This window comes from Carlito syrichta, unplaced genomic scaffold (assembly GCF_000164805.1).
Source record: "Carlito syrichta isolate Samal-C Ts95f unplaced genomic scaffold, Tarsius_syrichta-2.0.1 Scaffold226607, whole genome shotgun sequence".
In the NCBI taxonomy this organism is placed as follows: Eukaryota; Metazoa; Chordata; class Mammalia; order Primates; family Tarsiidae; genus Carlito; species Carlito syrichta.
The window spans coordinates 352,606-377,434 of NW_007170703.1; the positions used below are offsets into that span (position 1 = coordinate 352,606).

General features: G+C 36.6%; 1 protein-coding gene across 1 annotated transcript in view; it reads left to right on the forward strand.

The window, feature by feature from the left end:
• The window catches only part of TGFBR1 (transforming growth factor beta receptor 1), a 49,972-nt gene extending 25,401 nt beyond the window's left edge, over positions 1-24,571 (forward strand). Inside the window, exons 2-9 of the mRNA XM_021709430.1 lie at positions 904-1,149; positions 4,270-4,500; positions 9,278-9,508; positions 13,406-13,573; positions 15,518-15,674; positions 17,327-17,451; positions 18,449-18,579; positions 20,081-24,571. Of these exons, the coding sequence (XP_021565105.1) occupies positions 1,014-1,149; positions 4,270-4,500; positions 9,278-9,508; positions 13,406-13,573; positions 15,518-15,674; positions 17,327-17,451; positions 18,449-18,579; positions 20,081-20,206 (1,305 nt within the window). The 5' untranslated portion in view covers positions 904-1,013 and the 3' untranslated portion in view covers positions 20,207-24,571. The remainder of the gene's footprint in view (positions 1-903; positions 1,150-4,269; positions 4,501-9,277; positions 9,509-13,405; positions 13,574-15,517; positions 15,675-17,326; positions 17,452-18,448; positions 18,580-20,080) is intronic.
• Positions 24,572-24,829: the final 258 nt, after the last annotated feature.

Below are 24,829 nucleotides of genomic sequence, written 5' to 3' on the forward strand. Positions count from 1 at the left end.
AGATGGTAGATTTACAGAAATGATTCATACATGTCTTTGGCCTCAGGTAGCTTTCATAGGGCAGAGGAAAACGAAAACATCACTTCTGGTAAGCAGTGTGTGTTTTGGGAAGCACTTAACCTTATTTGAGAGCATGGTTGAAGATATGTGTGTGTATCTGTGTGTATGGGAATATGTTGGTGATAATTAGAAGACTTCCTTAAAGGACCACTCCTGGAGTTGAGCCATAAGACGAAGTAGAAACAAGTGGACACGGTGCTAATGTTTCTCCAGTCATTTCTGTAGCTAAATTGCCAATGTGGTTAGAGCATATATGTATTATTACTGGTATAGTTTGCTTGACTTCACTCAGAGAGTACCCCAGTTCTAGCCTGTAGATACATGTCTTTCTTAGGGTTTGCACCAAGGGGAATAGAGAGTGTCTGGCTCAGTACAAATCTGTTTTCATTACTCCATTAGCATAAATCCACTGAAATGGCATTTTCAACCTACAGTGAGTGGGTGGTAGTGTTTTCACACATTGTTCCTCAGCGGAGGAGTATGTGAATGCATAGTTTTGGGCTGATAACAAGTATAACCATTAAAAATTTAAATGCACTTTGTTTCAAATGTGAGGGCAAATGCTTGCCTTAACTCAGTGAAATTGCATGTAACAAATTTTTTTCTATACTTGGAAGCAAAACCTGGGTCCACATTTTATTACATTTCCTTGGCCTTCTGCATGTATGAGGTTCGCAACAGAATTTGGAACGTCTAAGAGCAACAAATAGTTGTTTTTTGAATGGTACATAGATATCGTTTGATTAATAGGACCAATAATGTATTATTGGAGTGAATACTGGAAAATTTCAAACTGTTTACCTTGAGATTTTTCCTAACAGAATCTTTTTCTTTTTCTCCCAGCATTGCAATGTTTCTGCCACCTCTGTACAAAAGATAATTTTACTTGTGTGACAGATGGGCTCTGCTTCGTCTCTGTCACAGAAACCACAGACAAGGTTATCCACAATAGCATGTGTATAGCTGAAATTGACCTGATTCCTCGAGACAGGCCATTTGTATGTGCACCTTCTTCAAAAACTGGGTCTGTGACTACAACATATTGCTGCAATCAGGACCATTGCAATAAAATAGATCTCCCTACTACTGGTAAGTTACTGTATAAGACTTTTTTTTTCTGGATACGACGAGAAAAGCTCTTAAGACTCTGTGATTTTAGAACTAAAAGGGATCATAGAAATTGTCTATCCCAACTTAGGCAGTTTAGAGGTAAGAGAGGTGACTTGTCCATAGTTCTGGACTTATAAGAATAGCCAAGATCCTGCCTCCTGAGCCTGTGTTGTTGGAGAAGAGAGTTCCAGGATAGACTTTCTCTGAAGTCTGCTATGTCTAAAAGGATAGCATCATAAAGGCAAATTCTGATAATGCCCACAGCAGCAGTGTGTTCCCACTTTGTCCTCAAAGTGAATTTCTTCCTCTTTACATATGCTTCTGTTTTTTAAAGCAATCAATGGCCTTTTAAAGGGTGGTGGCAGAGCAGCACTAAACAGTCCAGATGTTTTAATTTTGTTATTTCTCCTTGTTTTATGATCCTTATGCATAAATTAATTATACATGATGTCTAGGTTTTTAGTCCTTTACCCAATAGTGTACATTTTTAAATGTCCCAGCAGAGCCAGCGCTTTGAAGGCTTTATAAACTCTTTTATTTTAAGGTTCTGGCTTAAGATGGAAGTCTGAGCACATGTATTTTACTCTTACCATTTTCCCAAAGGAATATAAAAATGGGAGAAATCTATCCTAATGCTGGTGGAATTAATGTAAGAATGTCACTCACATGCCAACACTTTTGAGGAACTTCTGTGTTTTATAGTACAGATGATACCAGCCTAGTGAAGAATTGACTCACCATATAAGAAACGAGTGAAAGAACCTCTCAAAATCCCACAAATACCTTAAGATGAGGGACTTGGGATAAGGCCACAGGGGCAAACTCTGAGTTCCCTTTTAGAAAGTACCTGGCATTTTTGCTCGGAGGAAGAGACATGTGCTTTTCACTCAGAGCCGGTCCAGACCTTGTGCTAATTAAAGGAGGAAGTACAGATGTAGCTCAGAGGGAAAAGGCCAGTCCTGCCAGTTACAGAAGGAAGGCATCCCTCCACCTGCTCAGCATGGTAATGCAGCTCCCCATGGTGAGGCTGTGTCAGACTGTAATTTCTAGTGGCTTTTAGGAAAGCACCTGCAATTCTAATATGGCAAAATAATAATAATAATTTCAGAATTTCTCGTTGCCATCATTCAAGGTTACAATAAAATAGAACTCCCTACTAGAGATTTACAAACCCTCGTAAAAAAGTCACCAAATTTGTAATTCTAAACATAACATAAACTTTCAGTTTCCAACTCCAGGATAAGCAAACAGCCAAAACTTACCAGAGGAGAAGATTGGGGTTCAGAAGAGGTATCTGAACTAGATAAGTTATAGTGGATGTCTTCTTATGAAATAGGTTTACCACATGATAGGGAAGAACTTTCAGACAGTCTGAGGTCTATTTTCAGTTGTTCACCATGAAATGAGAACATTTCGCAGTTGCTAAAGGTTGCTTTCAGACGGAAAAACTCAATGGATTAATGTTTTAAAAAATGCAGTATTGAGTGAACAGCAGACTGGATGCTGTAATTTTATAGTTAAGTTTGAGACAAGCTTAAGAAATTGTGTTACAATTTAGAAAAAAAGACAGTTGGTGAGCAAATTAAGAGATATAGAGGACAGATTTAGATGATCCAATATGCTTATAATTATGAATTCCAGAAGAAGACACGTGAACAGAAAGAAGAGAAGCGTATCGGGCAAAATTAATGAAAAAAAAATTAACCCAAATACCCATGATAAAAAGTAACAATTTTATGGATAAAAAAATTGAGTACACATTTAGCATACAAAACTCTGGTTACCTATAAAAGGCAAAAAAAAAAAAGCAGTTCTAATTTTCTTTTTTAAGTATCAGATGGTAATGGAGCATTATATATTGTTACCCAAAATTCTTAAACCAAGGTTTTTTATATACTGCAAAAGCAACAGCCATCTTTTGATAATTAAGTACTTAGGACACATGGACTCTTCTGGGAAGAAATTACTAGAAATAGGATTCTATATGAAAACAGTCAATCCAAATGAAGATCTTAAGCATGGGAAAGATGTGATAAGATGGAAATGCTGGTGAGCAGTGAACCAGCAAGGCTCAGGATGAATGTCAAAATAATTGTAATATGATTCTGAAACAATGCAAATTGTTAATTATTAAAAGAGATTATAGGAAAATGATCTGGAATTAAAAGTCCAGGTATTTAAAATAGCCTAGAAAGGATATATGTACAAACTATATTTTAAAAATTAAGGATATATTTTGCCTGTAAAAAATTGGTAAGATATATATGTACATATACACACACACATGCATACACACACTAAAATGTGAGTTGTTTAGGGGTGGTTCAGCTATAGATATATATTTTTTATATATCTTATCTGTATTTATAAATATTTTTTTCTGCTATGAGCATGTATTTGTCTTGGAACAAGAAGACAAGCCAAAAGTACTTAAAAAAGAAAAAAAAAAAAGACAGCCTTTAAGAAGATCCCTCCCCTGTCATCAGGGTCTTGCTCTGTTGCTCATCTTGGAGTGCAGTGATCTGATTATAGCCTCACTGCAACTTTGAACTTCTGGGCTCAAGTGACCCTCCTGCCTCAGCCTCTTGGGCAGCTGGGAATATAAGTGTACCATCACACCTGGCTAATTTTTAAATTTTTATGTAGAGACAGGGTCTTGTGTTGTTGCCCAGTTCGGTCCTCCCTCCTTTGCCTCCAAAGCACTGGGGATTATAGGTGTGGGCCACCCTGCCCAACCTTTAAGGAAACATTAATGAGAGTTATTCCAGATTATTAGTTTCTTTATTATGATGACCTAAGGTGATAAAGGGGGAGGCCTTCGGGTGTTGGTGGAAGCTGGCCTTGTGATTTAGATAATGGTTGGAGAATACAAAAAAGAGTAAGTGGATGCGGACAGCTGGTGTTCATAACAAGAGGGCCAATAGAAGACTGAATGATTCATTTGTTCTGGGTTTGAGCCCTATGAACTTCTGTGTGAGGCTCTTTGGCTCAATGGTGGTAGTGGCCAATTGCAGGAATTGTGGAGGATTAGGAATGTGTGGGTGCCACTTACAAAGTTTTTGTTGTTGTTGATGTTTATTTCACTTGGCCCTTTTTCAGTAAAGCCATCACCTGGCCTTGGTCCCGTGGAATTGGCAGCTGTCATTGCTGGACCAGTCTGCTTTGTCTGCATCTCACTCATGTTGATGGTCTATATCTGCCATAACCGCACTGTCATCCACCATCGCGTGCCAAATGAAGAGGACCCTTCATTAGATCGTCCTTTTATTTCAGAGGGTACTACGCTAAAGGATTTAATTTATGATATGACAACATCAGGATCTGGATCGGGTAATATAATTATTTCTCTTTTTTCCTCAGAAGGCTTTTGAAAATTAACTGTGGTATTTATTTTGTTTGCTAAGCTAATTTGGCTCAGTTTGTTAAAATTGGAGATAGTGTAAACAATATTCCATGTTTGAACCTAATAAAGGTCTTTAATTTGGTCTATATTTGGCTGTGACTAGTTTAAAATAGACAAATCGGAACTTTGTTGAGACAAGTCAGTTAGTAAGTCAACTCCATGACTGTATAAATTTGAGTGTTCTCACTTAAATAATGTAATTTGCCTCTCATGACTATGTGAGGTAGAAAGGATAAGGACAATTATTCTCATATAAATGAGGCTGAATTCAAAGCTGTTCAAATGATCTGTTGCTATTCATTCTATTCAGGAATGTTTAGCAGCATGAGGTTTATATTTGGAAGCAGGCATGACAGAAATGTGTTTGGAATTGTGAAGGTTATTTGCTTTTTTAACATATGAAATTGATATCTTTAGCACAGACTTGGGTTTTTAAAATAAAGCTAATGAATTCTTAGTTATTTTATCACTAATTTAGAAAAGAAGTCTAACTACCTTGTTATAATATAGCTTTGTGGATCCATGACTCCTGTGATATTTGCTTTTCTCAGTTTTGTTTGTTTTTCGTGGGATCAGAAATAGATTGGCTAATTGCCAGATACATCCCAAGGTGGGTTTTGGCATAGCGATGCTTCGTGTTTAAATCTAAGGGGAATTATCTTTTACTTTTTCTTGCATGTGATTTGGAAGTAGAACCACCCTATTCCTCTTCGGAATTTGATATTTTGCAAGTAATCAGTAGATCTGGGTTCCAGTGTAAGCTTTGTCATTGATTGGCTATATGACCTTGTTTAAACCATATTTCCTCTTTGGGTTTCTGTTTCTTCATCAGAAATATGGAACAGATTCTGTTGATAATAATACTTAGAGTGATTTGCTAAGACTTTTGAATGAGATATAACTGTCCTTTGAAAAATATAAATCACCCTCAAATATGGGCTAAATTTATAGATAAAGATTTGAAAAGATATATAATGAAAATTTCATAATTTTATAATCACGTGATATTAAAGGAGCAGTAAAGCAGAAGTTGTGACTTGGGAGGAATATTTTGAAGCATAGAATCAAACCTAATATTATGTAGAGCTTATATAATAACAAACGTCTATTTTAAGGAAATGAATATATGTTGGTACAAATGCATATCTGTTCATTCATTTAGAAGTCTTCTATAAAATTTGGCCATACATGTTCAATAAGTGAGCTTTATCTTTAACTACTGGGACACATACAGGCTTACACTAGAACATAGGTCTCAAAAGGCAAACTTAGGGACTTCTGAGACTGTTGTAGGGGGAAAGCAATGAGAGGTGGGACTGACATGGAGCAGCCTGAGTACTGAAGATGTGATGATAGTCTTTGGGTGGGAGTGGTGGAGAGGTTATTTTATTGCTTTCCTGGAGTTTCCCATTTATTCTGAGTTTAAATGTTTCCCACAGAACTATTCTAGAAGTTATCCTGGTCTAAAGCTATGATAAGCAAGGACCAAAGTCACAGAAAAATCAGGGTGGCTGCAGATCATTTGGAATTAATCCTTTGGACCTAGTCACTTGTTGCCAGACTTAGACCCAGGGAAATCATAGCAGCTCATACCACTTGGCAGAGCAGAACAAGCCCACCTAAATAATTAACAGGAGTTGCTGGGTGGATGACAGTTGATTTCTGAATATGAACATATTTGTTTACCTTTTATGATGTAGACATGAAATAAAGGATGGAATTTTTTTCATTTTATATATATTTATAGATCCATCAGGGACCTCAGTTGCCCATTGTCTGAAAGCTTCTCTCCCTCCTTTTATGCCTTACCCTGCAAAAACTTGTCTACATCACTTGCTAGTTCTGTGACTTTGGGCAATTAGTGGATGTCTCATGCTTGAATTATTTTATCTGTAAGTGAAACTGATGAACACTGTCCTATGCACATCATTGAATTGTTATGAAGTTCAAGTGAGACAAGATGTTTACATGAAGTCACTTGATAAATTGTAAAGTTATGTCCAAGTGACAAATGTTAATTGAAAACATATTTGGAAGAAATTTACTGCATTTGACAAAAAAGCTTAGATTAAGGCATCCTTCATAGTTCATTGTGTACTGAATTCCCTCCGAACTTATCCAGGCAGAAGCTATCTTCTATTGAGTGATAGCAGAAAATGCCATCTGTTTCCTTTCTATTCATTATAAATCCTTAATGCCTCCTTATGCATGGGATTCATGCCTGTGAATAAGTAAAACGTCTATGCACTTTTTAGTTCTTTTATTCATGGAGGAAAAGGTAAAACTAAGCATTTCATGTTTTGAATTTACATGTTTATTACTCAGTACCATGACCATAATTAAGGAAAGATCCTATCTTTACCTTTCAAAGACCGTACTTTTAACTTAGAAACCTCAGGGAAGACAGTGAAGAGCTGAGTTCTGGCAGCTCTAACCCTGTGGTGTGAGCTTGTGCATATTCATGTGTGCTAGCTTTTGAAAGAGCAAGTCTTTTAGGCCAGTGTTCTCATGTCTTGTGCTTGCTTACGTTCTCTTGTAATACATGCATGTTGTTCAGGTCTCATTTCCATTGTTCACTACGTGTGACCCTGCAGGGGCCCTGTTTCCCCACTGAAGTTTTTTCTTAAGCAGTTCTAAAAGTACAGGAGGGTAAAGCAGAGAATATAGCTCTAAATTAGACCTATGTTTAGTTGTGTCTTTAGAAGAAATTGCTACTTTTAAAAAATCTTTATTTATGTGAGGTATGGTGATCCAGTAGACATAATACAGTGAATATAGATTGGTTTTTAATTTTAGTTCTGCATCCAGAATCCATCAGTGAAGGTGAAGATGAAAATTTCACTTGTCCTGTTAGCCTTTCTTGGCTGTACACTCTACGCGAGTCCTGAACCTGTCAGGCATTTCCAGACTTTCTGTTTGTGATTCCTTTTTCTTCTATGTTACTTGCCTTTGTAACTTCCACATTAGTCTCCTGAGATTAAGTCTCAAGTGTACTTTTAAGTTCATAGTATGGCTCTATACAAGGCTTTAAGAAAATTTGACAAATTTAGTATCTACATTAAACAACATAATTAGGAATTGGTTTTTCATAGTACAAAGGAGCTCCTTGGTTTAAATAAGGATTTCTTACAGATATATTTTTAATTAGCAGTCTCCTTATAAATAAAAATAATTGTTTATAGTTACGCTGTTAACTACTTGGCAGGAGATAGGGAGGTGCTTTGCAAGAGTAAGAAAGGACCTATTTGAGAGACTTAAAGGTGAAAAGAGAACTTCTGATCACTAATGATTTAGCATTTGGGTTTATAAGCATTTCAAATCAAGGAACCAAAGAGAGCAGATAATTTATTTTCCCATCATTGATTTAGTTTGATCTAGCAAGCAACTTTGAGTATAGATTATAAATGACACAAATGTATGTGTACATAACTTGTATAAATAAGATACTGGTGAGGAACATGATGTAAACTGGCATTTTGATTGTTAGAATCAGTATTATTTAAAATTACAGTTTCTTAGTGGTTGGAGATAAGTGATTATCTCAAATATAGTGCCACTTAAATGTTGTAGTTAGCAAATCCTTATGTATGGTAGTATTTAAATATATGCATTTTGGCGTAAGACAAGTTCAATTAGTGAAACAATGACCCATTACCAAGGCATTGTTTTTCAAGATACTAGAGTTGCCTGTGAGCCAGTTCCTAGCAAAAAAATTGCTTGCCTTGATATTTCTGTGATGACTTTTACTGATGTATTAAAAGTTAGGCCAGAATTTACTTTTGTGTTTCTTGTGTTCACATCCTTTTCTCCTCCCATCACTAAAACCATTACCACATTCATCTTTCTAAAATAAAATTTTAAAATTCTCTCTCCCTCATTCATGGCCCTTTTTTCCAGAGATCTTTAATAGTTCCTCTTTTACCTAAAGTTTGCATCGGTCATTTTGAGCTTGATATTCAGTACTCTATCTTCTAGTGACAACTTATAACATTTTTCACTGTTTGCCACATGCATCCTCTCTCTGATTATCTAAGCTCACGTGCCCTGAACATGTATCATTCATGTCCTTCTATCTTTACTTGCATATTCCTCCTACCTAATGACTGTCCTTCTCTTCTCCTTTGTTTCCTATACCTTCTATAAAGGACAGTCAAAGCTGGGCTCGGTGGCTCAGCCTGTAATCCCAGCACTTTGGGAGTCCAAGGCGAGTGGATTGCCTGACTCCGTGTGTTCGAGAACAGCCTGGGCAACTTGTCAAGACCTTGTCTCTACAAAAAAAAAAAAAAAAAATAGCTGGGTGTGGTAGCACGCGCCTGTGGTTCCGGCTACTTGAAAGGCTGAGGCAGAGAGATAGCCAGAGCTCAGCAGGTCGACGCTGGGGTGGCCATGAGCATGCCACTGCTCTCTAGCCTGGGCAATGGAGTGAGACTCCAACTCAAAAAAAAAAAAAAAGAATGGTCAAAATTTATCTTACTTTACAAAGCTTATCCTGACCCTCTAGGCAAGAGTTTCTGGTGTATTTTATTGTATTTATTATCTTATTTTCCTTTTTAAATTATCGTATTGCAAGTGAAGATGATGTCTGCCTAGTAAAACAGTAAGGTTTTAAAGGTATGGTTTAAGGTATAAGTTTTCTGAGTCATTCACTAGTGCCTGTCATGAGGTTTGATTGTTTGTGTTGGGTAATACTTTTTTTATCTTTAGGTTTACCATTGCTTGTTCAGAGAACAATTGCAAGAACTATTGTGTTACAAGAAAGCATTGGCAAAGGACGATTTGGAGAAGTTTGGCGAGGAAAGTGGCGGGGAGAAGAAGTTGCTGTGAAGATATTTTCCTCTAGAGAAGAACGCTCATGGTTCCGTGAGGCAGAGATTTATCAAACTGTAATGCTACGTCATGAAAACATCCTGGGATTTATAGCAGCAGACAATAAAGGTTGGTGATATGTGCTTTTCCTTATGTTGAATATAACAAAATCTATGTGAGCCTTTTTACAGATATGGCTACTAAACATCAATCCCATAGTGCTGGGATTACAGGCTGAGCCACCGAGCCCAGCTTTGACTGTCCTTTAAACATCATCAAATTAGATGAGAAATTGGTGTTTGACATGTAGATCAGCCCCATTAAGTCAAATACAGTACATTAAAAACTTTTAGAAATAGGACCTTTGAAGATTTTCTTGACCTCTAACATGTTCCTAAATTTCTAATTGTTTTATAAAATGTAAAATGGCTATTTTAAAAAGCCATGTACTTTGTTATTTTGGTTTTGGATAGTTAGTTATTGAGTATAGTCATAATACAGAAAAATGTATAAACTCTGGTTGCTCAAAATTTTGAGGTAGGATAGGGCTCAGATAACTGTGTTGTTTTGATATCTTCCTGACTACTTCAATATAGATCAAGGACCTTATTTATGGGGAGAGTAAAAATGACTTCCCAATGTATTGTGTTCTGAGTTGTCAAGGGTCAAATAGATTAATCTTTTAAGTAAACCAGCTAAAGAGAGAAAGTTTTTCCCAAACCAGCCTGCCATTGGTGACCATGTGGACACTTTCTTATCTGGAGCACAGGTGTCTGTAGCACAGAGTCAAATCAGATGTTGAAGAAGTAAGGAAGCCGGGTTCATGGGCAGCTAGAATGAGTGGTGACTGAAGCAGTGACCTAGTACTATGCTGCTTCTACATTCTTGCTGTCCATTAATAATACCTTTGTGCCCACTATTCCTACCCTTACAGCCTCTGTCAGGGACTTCGGTTACATCTAAACTCTTGTCTTTTCACCCTGAGTCAAATGTATTTCCCAGCTTTCCTATTAAAAAACCAAATGCTGTCGTCTTTTTTTTAACTTGGACAGATCTATCATCACCTTCCTTTCCTTCAATTTTCTTCAACAAATTATTTCTTTAAAATAACTATTGTTTAATCTCATTTGATGAGTACAGGTGATTTTTATGGTTTTTATTTTTGCTTCTCTGTATTTTCAAATTTATGTACAACAAGCATGTACTACTTGTTTATCTTTTAATTTTTATTTATAGAAAATTTCCAGTATATAGAAAAGTAGAGGATAGTGAATGATCCCCCATCATCCAGCTTCAACAATTATGCCAACCATAATTGATCTCTGATCCCGCCTACTCTGCCCCTAACTGCATTATTTGAAGCCAGTCTCAGATAACATATATCTTTTCATCTGTAAGTGCTTGTAATTTGTATCTTGAAACAATGAGAAGGCTTTTTTATGAGACAACCTTACTACCATTGCCAATTTTCAAAATGTCATCAAATATCCAGTTAGGTTCAAATTTCTGCAATTGTCTTTTATTTTAAAAAAAATAATCATTTATTCACATTATGATCTTACGTCTACACATTTCATTTGGTTCCTATTTCTCTTACGGTCCTTAAAATCTTTAGGCTTCCCTCCCATCTTTTCCTTCTTCTTGTACTTTATTTGCTGAATAAACTGGATTGTTAGTCCTGTAAGGTTTATCACTTCCTGGATTTTATTAATTGAATTCCCTTAACTTGCTTCTCTGTATTTTCTAAAAACTAGTAGTCAGTTTAGAGGCTAAATCTAATTGGAGTGTTGTTGGTTTTCTTAAAATACTTGCTAGAGATATTGCATACTTCCTATTGTATCACATGAGGATGCATATAATTTTTTATTATGACAAGCACTGATGGATATAGGCAGTGATTATCAATGGCTACTAACAATTCAATATTACATAATTTAAAAACAAAACAAAAACAGTAATCACAGTCTGATTAGATCCTTTATTCTCATTTTCAACTTCCTTTGACACCATTTGACTCCTCTTCCAGCTCTTAAAACAACCTTTTCATTATTCTGTTCTGTTATTTCTGTGTTTCTTTGTATTTCTTAATAGTTGTCTTTGTTTTCTCATACTCTTATTCTTCTTACTGATTTGTATGAAGGCTCTAGTTCTACAAATAATAATTGCTCCTTTAAGAACTTACCCACATTCATGATTTCAAACTCTGCCATGGTAATGACTCTCAGTTCTTCATTCTGAAGCTTAAATCTTACCCAGGATCTATTTTCAGCATATTCCAAGTTGCAAACACACCAGCACAGACTGAGCTGATGCTGTCATCTGGTGGTCACCATGGGAACTAGCTGACCTACTGGCTCTCCCCTACACCCTTCTTCTTTGTCAGGGGTTAATGCGCAATCTCTAAACCTAGTGCCTCCACCCCAGTTCCCTTTTTCTTTATCATCATCCTCCTGATTTAGTTAATTCCACCTCAGGCAGCCCTTTATATGCATGGCGCCTTATATAACCTTCCTTCTGCCTCTCTTGTCAGTAATCTGAGAAGATCGCTTCTTCTTTTGTCTGCGTGTCTTCCTCTTTATTTCTTATGTTTGTGAACCTTTGAAAATCCAGTCATGATTAATAGGCACTCAAATAAGCTAGTGATGTGCCTATATCAAGTTTGGACAGAATCAGTTTATGAAGTTTTATGAAGAACAAGTCAGTAAAGAACTGGTGTTACAAATATCCAAGTCCTTGTGAAAGTACCCAGGAATCCTCTCCAGAATCTTTAAAAAAGTTCTCATTCCTTTCTTAATCTCTTCTAATCAGAGTTGCTTTTCTTCAAGTAAAAACCTCAAAATATAGAAGTTGCTTTATGTCAATCTGATTTTCTTCCTTTGGTTTTGCAACTAGTAGGGAAGGAAACAGCACATTTTAAATAATCATGTACTAACTGCCAAAAAAAAAAAAATCTAGTATTTTGTTTTTAAAATCTTCTTAACAAAGTAAGGTTGTATAGAAGAGACAAGAGACTTGTTGGTTAAGTAACTTGTCTGAAGTTTGTATGATCAAAAACAGGCAAGCCCTGTATTCCCGCCCAGGTCAGAATGACTCCAAGTGTGTATCTTTTGCTGAATTATGCTGTCTCCTAACGTTGTGATGCCTTTTTTCTTCATGATTTAATTAAATGTATGGCTTTCCAGCTACTTTTAGGTTAAATCAGCTTTTGTGGACCAGTCTAGCCTAGGAACCTAGCCAGAATCTTTATCATTATTCCTGTAAGGAAACGCATTTCAAATTCCTCTATTGGCTTACCAAGGAACTTTTGGAACCCATGTTCCTAGTTATTTAGGTTCAAGATCACTTTGTGTAAAATTGGGTTCAATCCCAGATTTTCCAGCTCTTTCTCCTGACATTTCAGTTCCTGTTTCAGCTTTCCTGTGTGTCATAGATGCCGCTATTTTTTTTCTAAGCTAGCAACCTTGGAATCATAATCTTGTCTTGTGTCTTTGTGAACTATGTACACAGTCTGTCACTAAAACTTGTCATTTCTCATTGAAATTCACTTTCAGTTTTGCCCCATACTGTTCTATTCCCGTGGAAGTCACACTGGGCTCCAGATGCTTCTTATCTCCTTCTCTTCTTTTCTCCCTCCCTTTTGCCCACCTTTTTTCCTTCTCTCCTTCTATAAACAGCCATTGAGCACCTAACCTAATCCAGGCAGATTTCTAGGCATTCAAGAGTTCCAGCTCTGCTACTAACTAGGTAGACTTAAGAAAGTTGCCATCTTTGTCTCTTAAGTGGAATTAATTATTCTTGCCTTATTTCAAGAATAGGGGGCGTACTCTGAGGATCTAAAGGGTATATATACAAAAGTATAAGACAAGCTGAATATAGAAGAAAATATTAAGGAACTGCATACAAACTTGGACGGCATCATTTTGCAGTTGAGTGATTCAGGATTGAGAGTAAAAAGTAATAACCTTTGAATAAATAAGCCATAAATGTTCTACAACCCAACTGAAACTTTGTTATTCTCTTTCACAGACAATGGTACTTGGACTCAGCTCTGGCTGGTGTCAGATTATCATGAGCATGGATCCCTTTTTGATTACTTGAACAGATACACAGTTACTGTGGAAGGAATGATAAAGCTCGCTCTGTCCACAGCAAGCGGTCTTGCCCATCTTCACATGGAAATTGTTGGTACCCAAGGTAATTCCATAAGCAGTTCTACTATTTAAGCTTCCAATTCCCATAAATAATGTATATGAAAATAGAAGTCAGCCTAACTGGAGATATTTAAAATGAGATCATTTCTGTGGAAAATCTCAGAGTTAGGAATCTGGGAATTTGCTTAGAGATTCTCTAGTCATTGTAACGGCACCATCATATTTTAATGAGTTCTTAAAAGTAGTATTCAGTCTTGCTTATGATTTTTGAGGATCTCAGTTTCAGAATTCCAGTCTAGGTGAACATATTTTTATGTGTAGTATCAAATGTCAAAGTGCTTTTTGTAAGCATCAGCGTACTATGTAAATCTGACCATCTAATACTTGTATTTGGCCCTGGAATAAGGAGACTGCATGAGATAGTTTTATAGTTGGAAAATTAAATACTAAATTTTATTTATGAAATGTTTATGCTATGCTATTTGTACCATGTAGGATTTTAGATGCTATTATATCTCTCTGCTGTAGCGATTGACCCCTTGCTACCAATGGCTCCCCCACTTCCTGCTTAGTCTAATCTTTGTAATTACTTTTATTGATGATAGCATGGGTTATAATTCTTATATTATGTAATTCACCCATTTAAAGTGTACAATTCCGTGGCTTTCAGACTATTTACAGAGTTGTGCAGCTAACACCACAGGCAATTTTAGAACATTTTTATTACCAAAGAGACATAGCTATTTCCAGTCACTCCCCTTTCCCCCCAAACCACCTAGTCCTTGGCAACCACTAACCTGCTTTAAATCTGTAGATGTGCTTATTCTGAACATTTTATGTAAATAGATCATACAATATGTAGTCTTTTGTGATTGGCTTCTTTCACTTAGCATGTTTTCAAGGTTCTTTCATGTTGTAGCATGTGTTAATGTTTTCGTCCTTTTTAATATTAATATCCTGAGTAATTTCATTGTATGGACATTTTGTGTATCCATTCATTAGTTGACAAACATTTGGCTTGTTTCTACTTTTGGTTATTATGAATAATGCTGCAAAGAACATTGATGTACGAATTTTTATGTAGATATATGTTTTTAGTTATTTTAGTTATTTTGAGTATATACCTAGGAGATGAGTTACTGTATCATATGGTAACTCTCTTTAATGGTTTGTATAACTGCCAGGTAGTTTTTCCAAAGTGCCTTAACTATTTTACAGTCCTACCAGCAGTATTTGAGGGTTCCAAGTTTTCCACATTGTAATTATTACTATTTAGAGACAGGGTCTTTCTCTCTTGCCTAGACTTGAGTGCAGTGGCATGACCACAGCTCACTGCAACCTTGAACTTCTGGACTCAAGCAATTCTCCTGCCTCTACCTCCCAAGTTGCTGAAACTACAGAAGCATGCCACCACACCTGACTTTTTTTTTTAAAAATAGAGATGAGGTCTCACTATGTTGCTCAGGCTGGCCTTGAACTCCTGACCTCAAATGATGCACCCATCTCAGCCTCCTAAAGTGTTAGGATCACAGGCGTGAGCCAATAATTACTATTTTTTATTAGAACTTTTTCTAGTGGTTATATTACAGATAATACATTTAATAATGAGTGCACTCCAGTTGATAGGAAAAGGAAGTGATGATCTACATGCATGGTTCCTGGGCTGGAATATTAGTCTGTGACTAGGGTTCTTGTAAAAAGTTCATGAGGGTGCCAACAGAGAAACTGATAACTTTTCTCACCTTCGATCTTTGAGTTGTTCATCTTTTGGAGCATCTTATTATATCTTTTCTTTAAAGACATGTAAATTCAACAACTTTGGGTATAGTGATTCACTGGAGTTTCTTTAGAAATGGACTATATCTTGCGAGTGATGTGGGCTGAAATGCTTTGATACTGGTCGAGAGAAGTGGCTTTTGAACCTGAAGGTGAGAGTTGTGATTGGTATTACCTTTGAAGCAATCATGATTAATTTTTTATTCTATAGGAAAGCCAGCCATTGCTCACAGAGATTTGAAATCAAAGAATATCTTGGTAAAGAAGAATGGAACTTGCTGTATTGCAGACTTAGGACTGGCAGTAAGACACGATTCAGCCACAGATACAATTGATATTGCTCCAAACCACAGAGTGGGAACAAAAAGGTATACTTGTGAATAAGTAGCATTTAATATCTCTGAAATCAACTTTTCCTTCTCCTTCTCATATTTATATGCATATCCTATCTGAAACTCAGCTCAGACTTGTCCTTTTTAGATTGCCCACAGGTAGAAGATCTCATGGTCTTGCCTGCTCTAAAGCCAAGGTTACCTGACTTAAGATACCTGCTGATGAAAGTGACCCTTGCAGAAAACATTAGTTAGTTATGTTAACAACGATAACAATAGTAACTAATATTTATAGAGTACCTGCCATGTGCCAGTCATCTTGATAGAACTTTTTCATATATTACCTCATGTATTACCCTCCATAAATGCTGTGCTACAGCTAGCACAGCTGCTTTCATATTTCAGTTCCTGAAAATATGCCTTTTCTCTTCCTTAAAGCATCATTTCCCTTACTGTTTCCCTAACACACACTCACCTTTCCTTTCCCACAAGAAGCCTTTTCTGGTCCTCAAGACTCTTAGGTGTTTCTGCCAAGGGCTGTCACAGCATGCTTCACCTGGATGGACACTTGAAGCCTTTACCACATTACCTTAAACCATCCACTCGTCTTTATATTCCTTGTATTCCCAGCATCCATCATAGTACCTAATGCATGGTATATCCTCAATAAATATTTATTGAGTCCAATTAGGTTCTAAAGAACACAATTAGTTAGGTGTCATTACCCTTAATTCACAGATTAGGAAAATACCTCAAAGAGGTTAAGAATGTGGCCAACTTCATATGGATGGTAAACTGAAGAGCTGAGATTTGACCCTGGTCCTTTCTGACTCCAAAGCCCTTATCGTGTCATGTTGTCACAACCTTTTTCCAAAACTACTGCCTTGGCCTTGGAGAGAGCCAGCAGCATTAGTCTGTCTACTCTGCATTTATGATTTGGGGGTTTCTGGATTCAGTGAGGACTGTTAGAACTGTCCACTAGATGAGGGGCCCTCGACAGTGGTTGCTGCAGGTCATGGGTCCTAACCAGTAACCTTGGTAGGGTTTTTGAAACTTCAGAATCTTATAATGTAGCATCAGTATGAGAATTGACATTTGTTTATATCTGTTTTGTTCCCTGGAGTATGTTCCTGCCCTTCCTTCATCCTGTTTCAGTGAGAAGAATTCTAGGCTAAAATGTATAGTTCCTTCATAGTACTGGTACAGGTAGTGTACATCAGGATATCTATAACAGTCACAGTGGTTACATGTGTGTCTTCATTGGAAGCCAAGATCGTAAGGCAGATAGCATGAAACTGTCTGCCTTTGTGGCGTTTAGTTGACATCACTAATGTGCAAACCAGTATGAATGTTTGATATTTTTCTTGAGTGTGATATGATCTCAGTTATGTAATATTGTATATAGATGTCTATGCACAGAGAAGTGTCTGAAAGAATGTTCATCAAAATGTTAACACTGTGTGACAGTAAGAGAAAGATCTTCATAGGTCTTTATTTACTTTAGGGAATTTTTAATAAGAAGTTAGAATCATTTTCTAAAACAGAACCATGCTAAAGAAGGAAAACTCTTAAAATTTAATAATGATTTTGTTTTGCTTTTTATTTTCAGAAGATAAAGAAAAATCATGAAACATTTCAGAAATTATGTGGCCACCATTTAATAAAATAAAATGTTGACTTCTTTTTAGGTACATGGCCCCTGAAGTTCTCGATGATTCTATAAATATGAAACATTTTGAATCCTTCAAACGTGCTGACATCTATGCAATGGGCTTAGTATTCTGGGAAATCGCTCGACGATGTTCCATTGGTGGTAAATTGCTCCCCTCTCTCCCAATAGTTTGTCATTAACAGAAGCTGTTCAAGAATTGCCTTTGTATGAATGAAGTTATATACATTCAGCGGTCTGAAACAGGCTGTCACTGAAAATGTCAAAGAAGCATGGAAGATGAAACCTGTGGGAGGGGACAGTGACATGGCATGCATGTGTACAGCTTCAGCCTAGCGTATTTTATTCCTCTTTCCATTTGAATCTTGGAATCCTCAAAACCCAACCCCTTGTTTTCTTGGAACATAGTAATTTAGAATGGACAGCTGCTTCAGAGGCTTCCTAAGAAGCTGTTTCTAGCATGTATCTGGATATCCAGCCTACTTTTTTTCCTTGAGATTGTGGCTATTTTTTCTGCCTTGCTAGTTGGAGACTATGTATGCAGACTATGATTACATTGCCACTATGTTACTTTTTAGTTTCTTTTAACTTTTAGCTTTTTAGATGGAGTACTTTTTAATGTTATTCAACAAACAGTCTCTTAGGCTTGAGAGCCCAGGCTTGGCTGGGTAGTTTTTTGAGGTAGTTAGAGACAGAGTATGCCTCTGTATTGTAGCAAATAGGACCTGTTGCTGACAGATGCAAGTAGAGGAAGGGACTTGCACCTCAGGCCTGCCTTGTAGGACTCACGTCTCACGATGGAGTATATATATCCCTGTACAAGTGAGAAGCTGTGCATCCGAAGAATAACACCTCATTTGCTGCACAGTAGAGTTCTAGGGGAAGATGCTAGTCTGGTCATCACAGCTCATAGTTAACCATCATTAAAAACAGCCTTTACTTATCTCATGGCAGTTTCAAGATGTGGGCCCAGTACCAACTCAGGGAAGGGGTTGTTGATGCAAATGTGGATGAGATAGAGAAAGCGGTAAGCCTCCCTAATTAGTAATGGGCACTGGGATAGGTCTCACAGTTGATCCTTCTCGTGATTTGCCATTAGCTGAATATATTTTCAAAACAGAATTTTTTTTTACCAATATAGGAATTCATGAAGATTACCAGCTGCCTTATTATGATCTTGTACCTTCTGATCCATCAGTTGAAGAAATGAGAAAAGTTGTTTGTGAACAGAAGTTAAGGCCAAATATTCCAAACAGATGGCAGAGCTGTGAAGTGAGTATTTCCTTTTGATATTAGACAGTTTTCTAAACTGCTTCTAAGTAAGCAGAAAAACAGACAAGAATTCACTTTTTTCTTTTTCATAACAGTTAAACCAATGAGTAACAACAGAGTAATTTGGTTTTCACATTCAATTTTAAGCACATTGAAAGGGCCATAGGGCATTTGCAGTAGCCATCAATGTATCAGAACATTGTTTAGGTCTGCCAGATGGACTAAGGCATGTGCTTTTTAAATGAATGCCTCCCTTCAGCCAGGATAGCATAGAACGGTGGGACAAATACTGGACAAGAATTAGGAGACCGAGACTAGCCTGGCTACCATTTCAGAGGCTGACTTCAAACAAATCACTTTGGTTCTCTGGACCTTAATATCCCTTTGTGAAATGAGGAATTCAGATAAGATGATTACGAGGTTGATTCAAATGATTTTGCATTTTATTCCTCTGATTGCCTTGGTGACCATTAACCAGGAATTTGGGGAAAATGCTTTCCAGCAGTGTCTGAACTTCTTAATCGCAGCTCCAACAAAAGTTTTAGAAATGTTTTCTTAGTTGTAAATGTATAGAATTCAGAACATGAATTTTATTTCTCTCCTATCATAATATTGGTGAAAAGGGCATATCCTTCAGATTTGCAGTTTTGTAGTTTAAAAAGACTATAGAAAGCAGATCATTTCAGTAGTTTATTTTGCATCTTAAAATAATGTAGGACTCAGCAGAACCTTTGATATCAAGAGAGCTTGCTACCTCCAACCAAAGTATGTATCCGGACCCACATGAAATCTATCTCGTGTACTCAAAGAATGTGCATGTGACATAACTTTAACAAATGAGAGTAGAGCTAGATTTTTGTCTTTTTAAAATCTGATCTAGATACTTCAAAGTACAAACTTAGTTTCAGTGTGAGTCAGGTTTGTTTTTCTCCTGAGCTTGGGCTCAGGATTCAGCGTTTTTAGGCTTAAGTCAGTTACCCTTGCCCGTCTGCTTTCCTGCTGCTGCCACCAGTAACTGCTGATGGAGAGTCAAGTAATTCCTACTCATTTGCTATATAAATATTGCTGAAACAAACAAAAATGTACGTGTGGTTTTATTTTTAAAAATTTAATTTTTTTAGATTCAAAAGTATAGTTTATTTAGAAAGTAAATTGGAGAGAGAGAGAAAGAGAAGATTCACCTCTCCAAAGTAGAGGAGGGGTCCAAAGCTTAAGAGCACATTGCCAAACCACAGCTTCGCAAGGCAATGGCCTACTTTTTTATTTTTTATTTTAAAGATGTGGGGTACAATTCAGGATTAGGGATACAAGTAGTCATCTTACAGGTAAAGTTTGGGCCTCCCTTTGGTCCCCACTTTGCCCAGTTTGAGATCAGGTACCCTTATTGATGTTGTGTCATCCACACACCCCACCCCCCACGTGTGATTTTAAAAGAAAATGTACAGGTAAAGATTCTTATCCTAATCAGTGGATTAATTATTTTTCTCATATTTTCTTGTAGGCCTTGAGAGTAATGGCTAAAATTATGAGAGAATGTTGGTATGCCAATGGAGCAGCAAGGCTTACAGCTTTGCGGATCAAGAAAACATTGTCACAACTCAGTCAACAGGAAGGCATCAAAATGTAATTCTGTGGCTTTACCTGAACTCTGCTTTTTTCTTCAGATCTGCTCCTGGGTTAATTTGGGAGGTCAGTTGTTCTACCTCATTGAGAGGGAACAGAAGGATATTGCTTCCTTGGGCAGCAGTGTACTAAAGTCAATTAAAAACTTCCCAGTATTTCTTTGGACCCAGGAAACAGCCACATGGGTTCTTTCTGTGCACTATGAACGCTTCTTTCCCAGGACAGTTATAAAATGTTGTGTAGTCTACTTTTATTTTTTATTAACAAAACTTGTTTTTTAAAAAGATGATTGCTGGTCTTAACTTTAGGTAACTTTTGTGCTAAAGATCATCTTTAAGAGTAAAGGAACTGAATTGATGAGTTATAATGAAACATTTCTTATTTTTAAAGAAAGTGATTTACTCCTGGTTAGTACATTCTCAGAGGATTCTGAACCACTAACAAGTTTCCTTGATTCAGACTTTGAATGTACTGTTCTATAATTTTTCAGGATCTTAAAAGTAACACTTATAAAACTCTTATCTTGAGTCTAAAAATGACCTCATATAGTAGTGAGGAACATAATTTATGCAATTGTATTTTGTATACTATTACTGTTCTTTCACATATTCAGAACGTTACATGCCTTCAAAATGGGATTGTACTATACCAGTAAGTGCCACTTCTGTGTCTTTCTAATGGAATCAAGTAGAGTTGCTTGAAGTCTCTATGTTAAAGCCTATAGTGTTTCAACTTCCAAAAGTTTATTTATCTGGGTAACCCAAACTATTTCTGTTTTGTTTTTTGAAAGGGTTTTTGTGGTGTGTCATTTGGTATTCCATTTTGAAAATGCCTTTCTCCTACCAAATGTGCTTAAACCACTAAAGAAATGAAGTGGCATTAATTAGTAAATTGTTATCATGGTCATGTTTGAATATTCTCACATTAAGCTTTTGCATTTTAATTGTGTTGTCTCAGTATACTTTTAAAAAATCAAGTGGCACTCTAGATGCTTATAGTACGTAATATTTTAAAGTGTGTAGCCTACAGACTAATTTTTCTAAAAGGGAAAGTTTGTCTAGCTGCTTGTGAAAAGTTGTGTGGTATTCTGTAAGACATTTTTTCCTTTATCTGTTCAAAGACAGTGTTATTTTTTTAAGAAATTAATTACATTTAAAGTTAGAATATGGTTAATGTTAAATAATAGGTCTTTTCCTAGTAAGGCAGAAGCAGTTAATAATTCGAATAGATAACGGGTGTGCACGCAAGTCACATTTGTTATGTAGGAGTAAATGTTCGGTGGACTCTGTCTTTGTAACTAAGGTTAGAGTTAGTGTGGTTTTGAGGTCCCACTACCCTTTGAGGAAGGCAGCTTTTAATTCAGTGTTTCCTTATGCGTGCAGATACTACAACTGCTTAATTTCCATGTGATTTGTGTAATGAATTCAGTACACCCTTGATACTGGGAGAGGTGATAGCTAAAGAACATTCTGAGTATAGGTTTTCCACTTACAGAGGTTTTTGGTCAGGTTAAATGTTTTAAGCAAACTTGTCATGGTCTTCTCACATTCAGTTGAAACTGGTTTATAATAACTGGTTTTTACTTCCAGTGCTATCAAGTCTTTGCAGGGCTTTTACAGTTTTCAAAATCCTTTTTATCACTGTGATCTTATTCTGAGGGGAGAAAAACTTTCATAGTTGTGAGGCAAGACTTTGACTTTATAGTGCTATCAATTCCCCGATAAAAGGGTCAGAATAACCTTTACAGTATTTTGGTCAGGAAGAGATAGTGGCCATTTACGCTGAATGAGTTGCATTCTGATAATGTCTTATCTCTTATACATAGAACAAATTGGAAAGACTATTTGGTCTTAAAACCAAAGTGATTTTAGAATGAGTGACATATTACATAGGAATTTAGTGTCAATTTCATGTGTTTAAAAACATGGGGGAAATGTGCTTAGAGATTACTATTTTGACTACCAATTTGAGTTTTTTCTGTAATTACCATGATTTCATTGAAGCAAATGAATGAGTTTGAGAGGTTAGTTTTTATAGTTTTGTTATATAACTTGATTAATAATAATCTCTAATTTTGTGATCAGGTACTTTTTTTGGGCCATTTCTAAGCCTATCTGATCTGCTTTATGAAATCCAGGGGACCAATACATTTTATCACTAAAACTATTTTTATATAATTTTAAGAACATACCAAAAGTTGTCTGATTTAAAGTTGTAATACATGGTTTCTCACTTTCATGTAAGGTATTCAACTTTTGCTGAAAATATTCTTTATTAAATCAAAGATTGAGTTACAGTGATACTGTTTTAGCCTTCATGGATAAAATGTACTCTTGATGAATCAGGGAATTTTTTTAAAGTTGGAATTTAGTTCTAAATTGAGTTTACATATTACTGCAGTTAATTCCTTTTGGTTAGGAATGGCTTGATAAACCCCGATTGGCTGGTATTAAAAATGAAAATAACTTAAAAGAGGAGATGCCTTTAATTACTGTGGCCATAACTGCAGATAAGTTTGACAAAAGTAATAATTTTGTCATTTAGAAACACAGTTCTTTGTTTATACTGCCTATCAGAGGATGCTCACCTTCCAAGATTCAACTTTGTTAAAACATATCTTCTGGCAAAGTACATATTCACATTCATTTTGTCAAGAGTAGGTATGGGGAAAGTATGACTTAGTGGGGCATAGACATTCGTGGTCTGTCCTTCCTGTCTTCAGCTCTGCCTCTCCCAACCTGCTTTCCCGCTGGTTCCTGACTCAGAGACCATTGCCTCCTCCCAGCCTAGATTTGCTTTCGAGACCTAGAGTAAAATGACGGATGGACGTTGTGGGACACACTTCATTTTCTTCTGTCATTGGAAGGGAGGGGTCTCCAGGTTTGGAGATTGAGCAGATGAGGTTTTGGATGCTACTGCAATTGCCTTTCTTTGGCTTTAGCCATGGACGAGGAGTGGGGTGGCAGCAGGGTGACTGTGTGGCAGTGGGAATTGTGCCAGAAACAATGACCCAGTTGTATCCCTCACAGGACAGGGTAAGGCCCGAAGAGCTGAGCCTGCAGTTCTCCTGTACTGACAGCGCTCAAGAAGTGCCTTGAGTCAATGTGCAGTGTCATGGCCTAGATTTCAGTCCTTATTACAGAATTTCAGTGGTCACTTGGCCGTTTTGTAGTCCATGCATGTTACCTTTTTTTCCCTCTGTGTCTGAGAACTGTCAGATACAGACTATTTTGTAAAACAAGATGGCAAAGAGCTAATTAAAATGCACAACAAGGTCCGTAATTAGACATGTCATATCAAAACTTATTTTTATCCTTGCACTGAAAGAATGATTTTAAGTCAGCAGCTTCTTTTATTTCTTGACCGTGGCAGTGTTCTGGTTCCAAATGATAGAGATTCCAAATAATGGTTCTGTTACAGCTACAGCTCAGAAAATGCCAACTCAAATATTTTGAGACCCTGAAGACTAGCTCTGGACGTGTACTGCAGCTTCTTGTGTCTGTTTTGGAATGCTGGAATACCCATGAGCCCTCTCTAAGAATGCTGGACTTCTAAGACATTATGAGGACTGTCAGTACATTAAATCTCATGATGCAATCTTATTTGTAAATGTAAACTTCAAAAAATATGTTTAATAACCATTCAACCTGTCTCTTAAAACTTTCAAGAATTTCAGTGAACTTATTTTTATTTTTTAACAAGGATTGTGAATTGAATATCATGAACCATATTTTGATATCCCTTTTTCACATGTGCCAATGGAATGGGGTGTTTGATATTCTTTATATGTCAAGGAGATGCTTCAGAATGTCAATTGCTTTAAACTTAAATTACCTCTCAAGAGACCAAGGTACATTTACCTCATTGTGTATATATAATGTTTAATATTTGTCAGAGCATTCTCCAGGTTTGCAGTTTTATTTCTATAAAGTATGGGTATTATGTTGCTAAATTACTCAAATGGTACTGTATTGTTTATATTTGTACCCCAAATAACATCATCTATACTTTCTGTTATCTGTATTTTATTGTATTTGTGCAAAATTCTTCTGGCTTTACCAGTGTCATCTCTGCCCTTTCAGATATGTACAGAAAATGTCCATAGAAATTGTCATTTAAGTTGGATGACTTTGAGAAGCCTGTAAAGAGGAGAGAAAAACATAAGCTGCGTTTCCCCATAAGTTTTTTAAATTGTATATTGTATTTGTAGTAATATTCCAGATGAATGTAAATAGGACATAGAAGAGTGATGCTTATGTTAAGTCCTAACACTACACTACAGTAGAAAAATGGAAGCAATGCAAATAAATTACTTTTTTTCTCAAGTGCCAGTGGCATATTTTAAAATAAAGTGTGAATGTTGGAGTGAGCCATGCTGTTATGAAGTGTAGTTGTTGTAGGCAGCACCTAGAATCTCTGGGTTACAAGCATCTTTAGAGATTTTCCAACCCTTCTGCATTATAATAGAGAAGTGCCCACCTGCCTACAGGTGTATCTCCCCACCTGGTGGCTTCTTTCCACCTGGGGGTACAGTCTGCCACAATGAATCTGTCTACATGTGAATCCTCTTGCCGTTGACTCAGCACATTTGCTAAGTTTATGGTGATCTCTATGGCCCAGGCCAGAG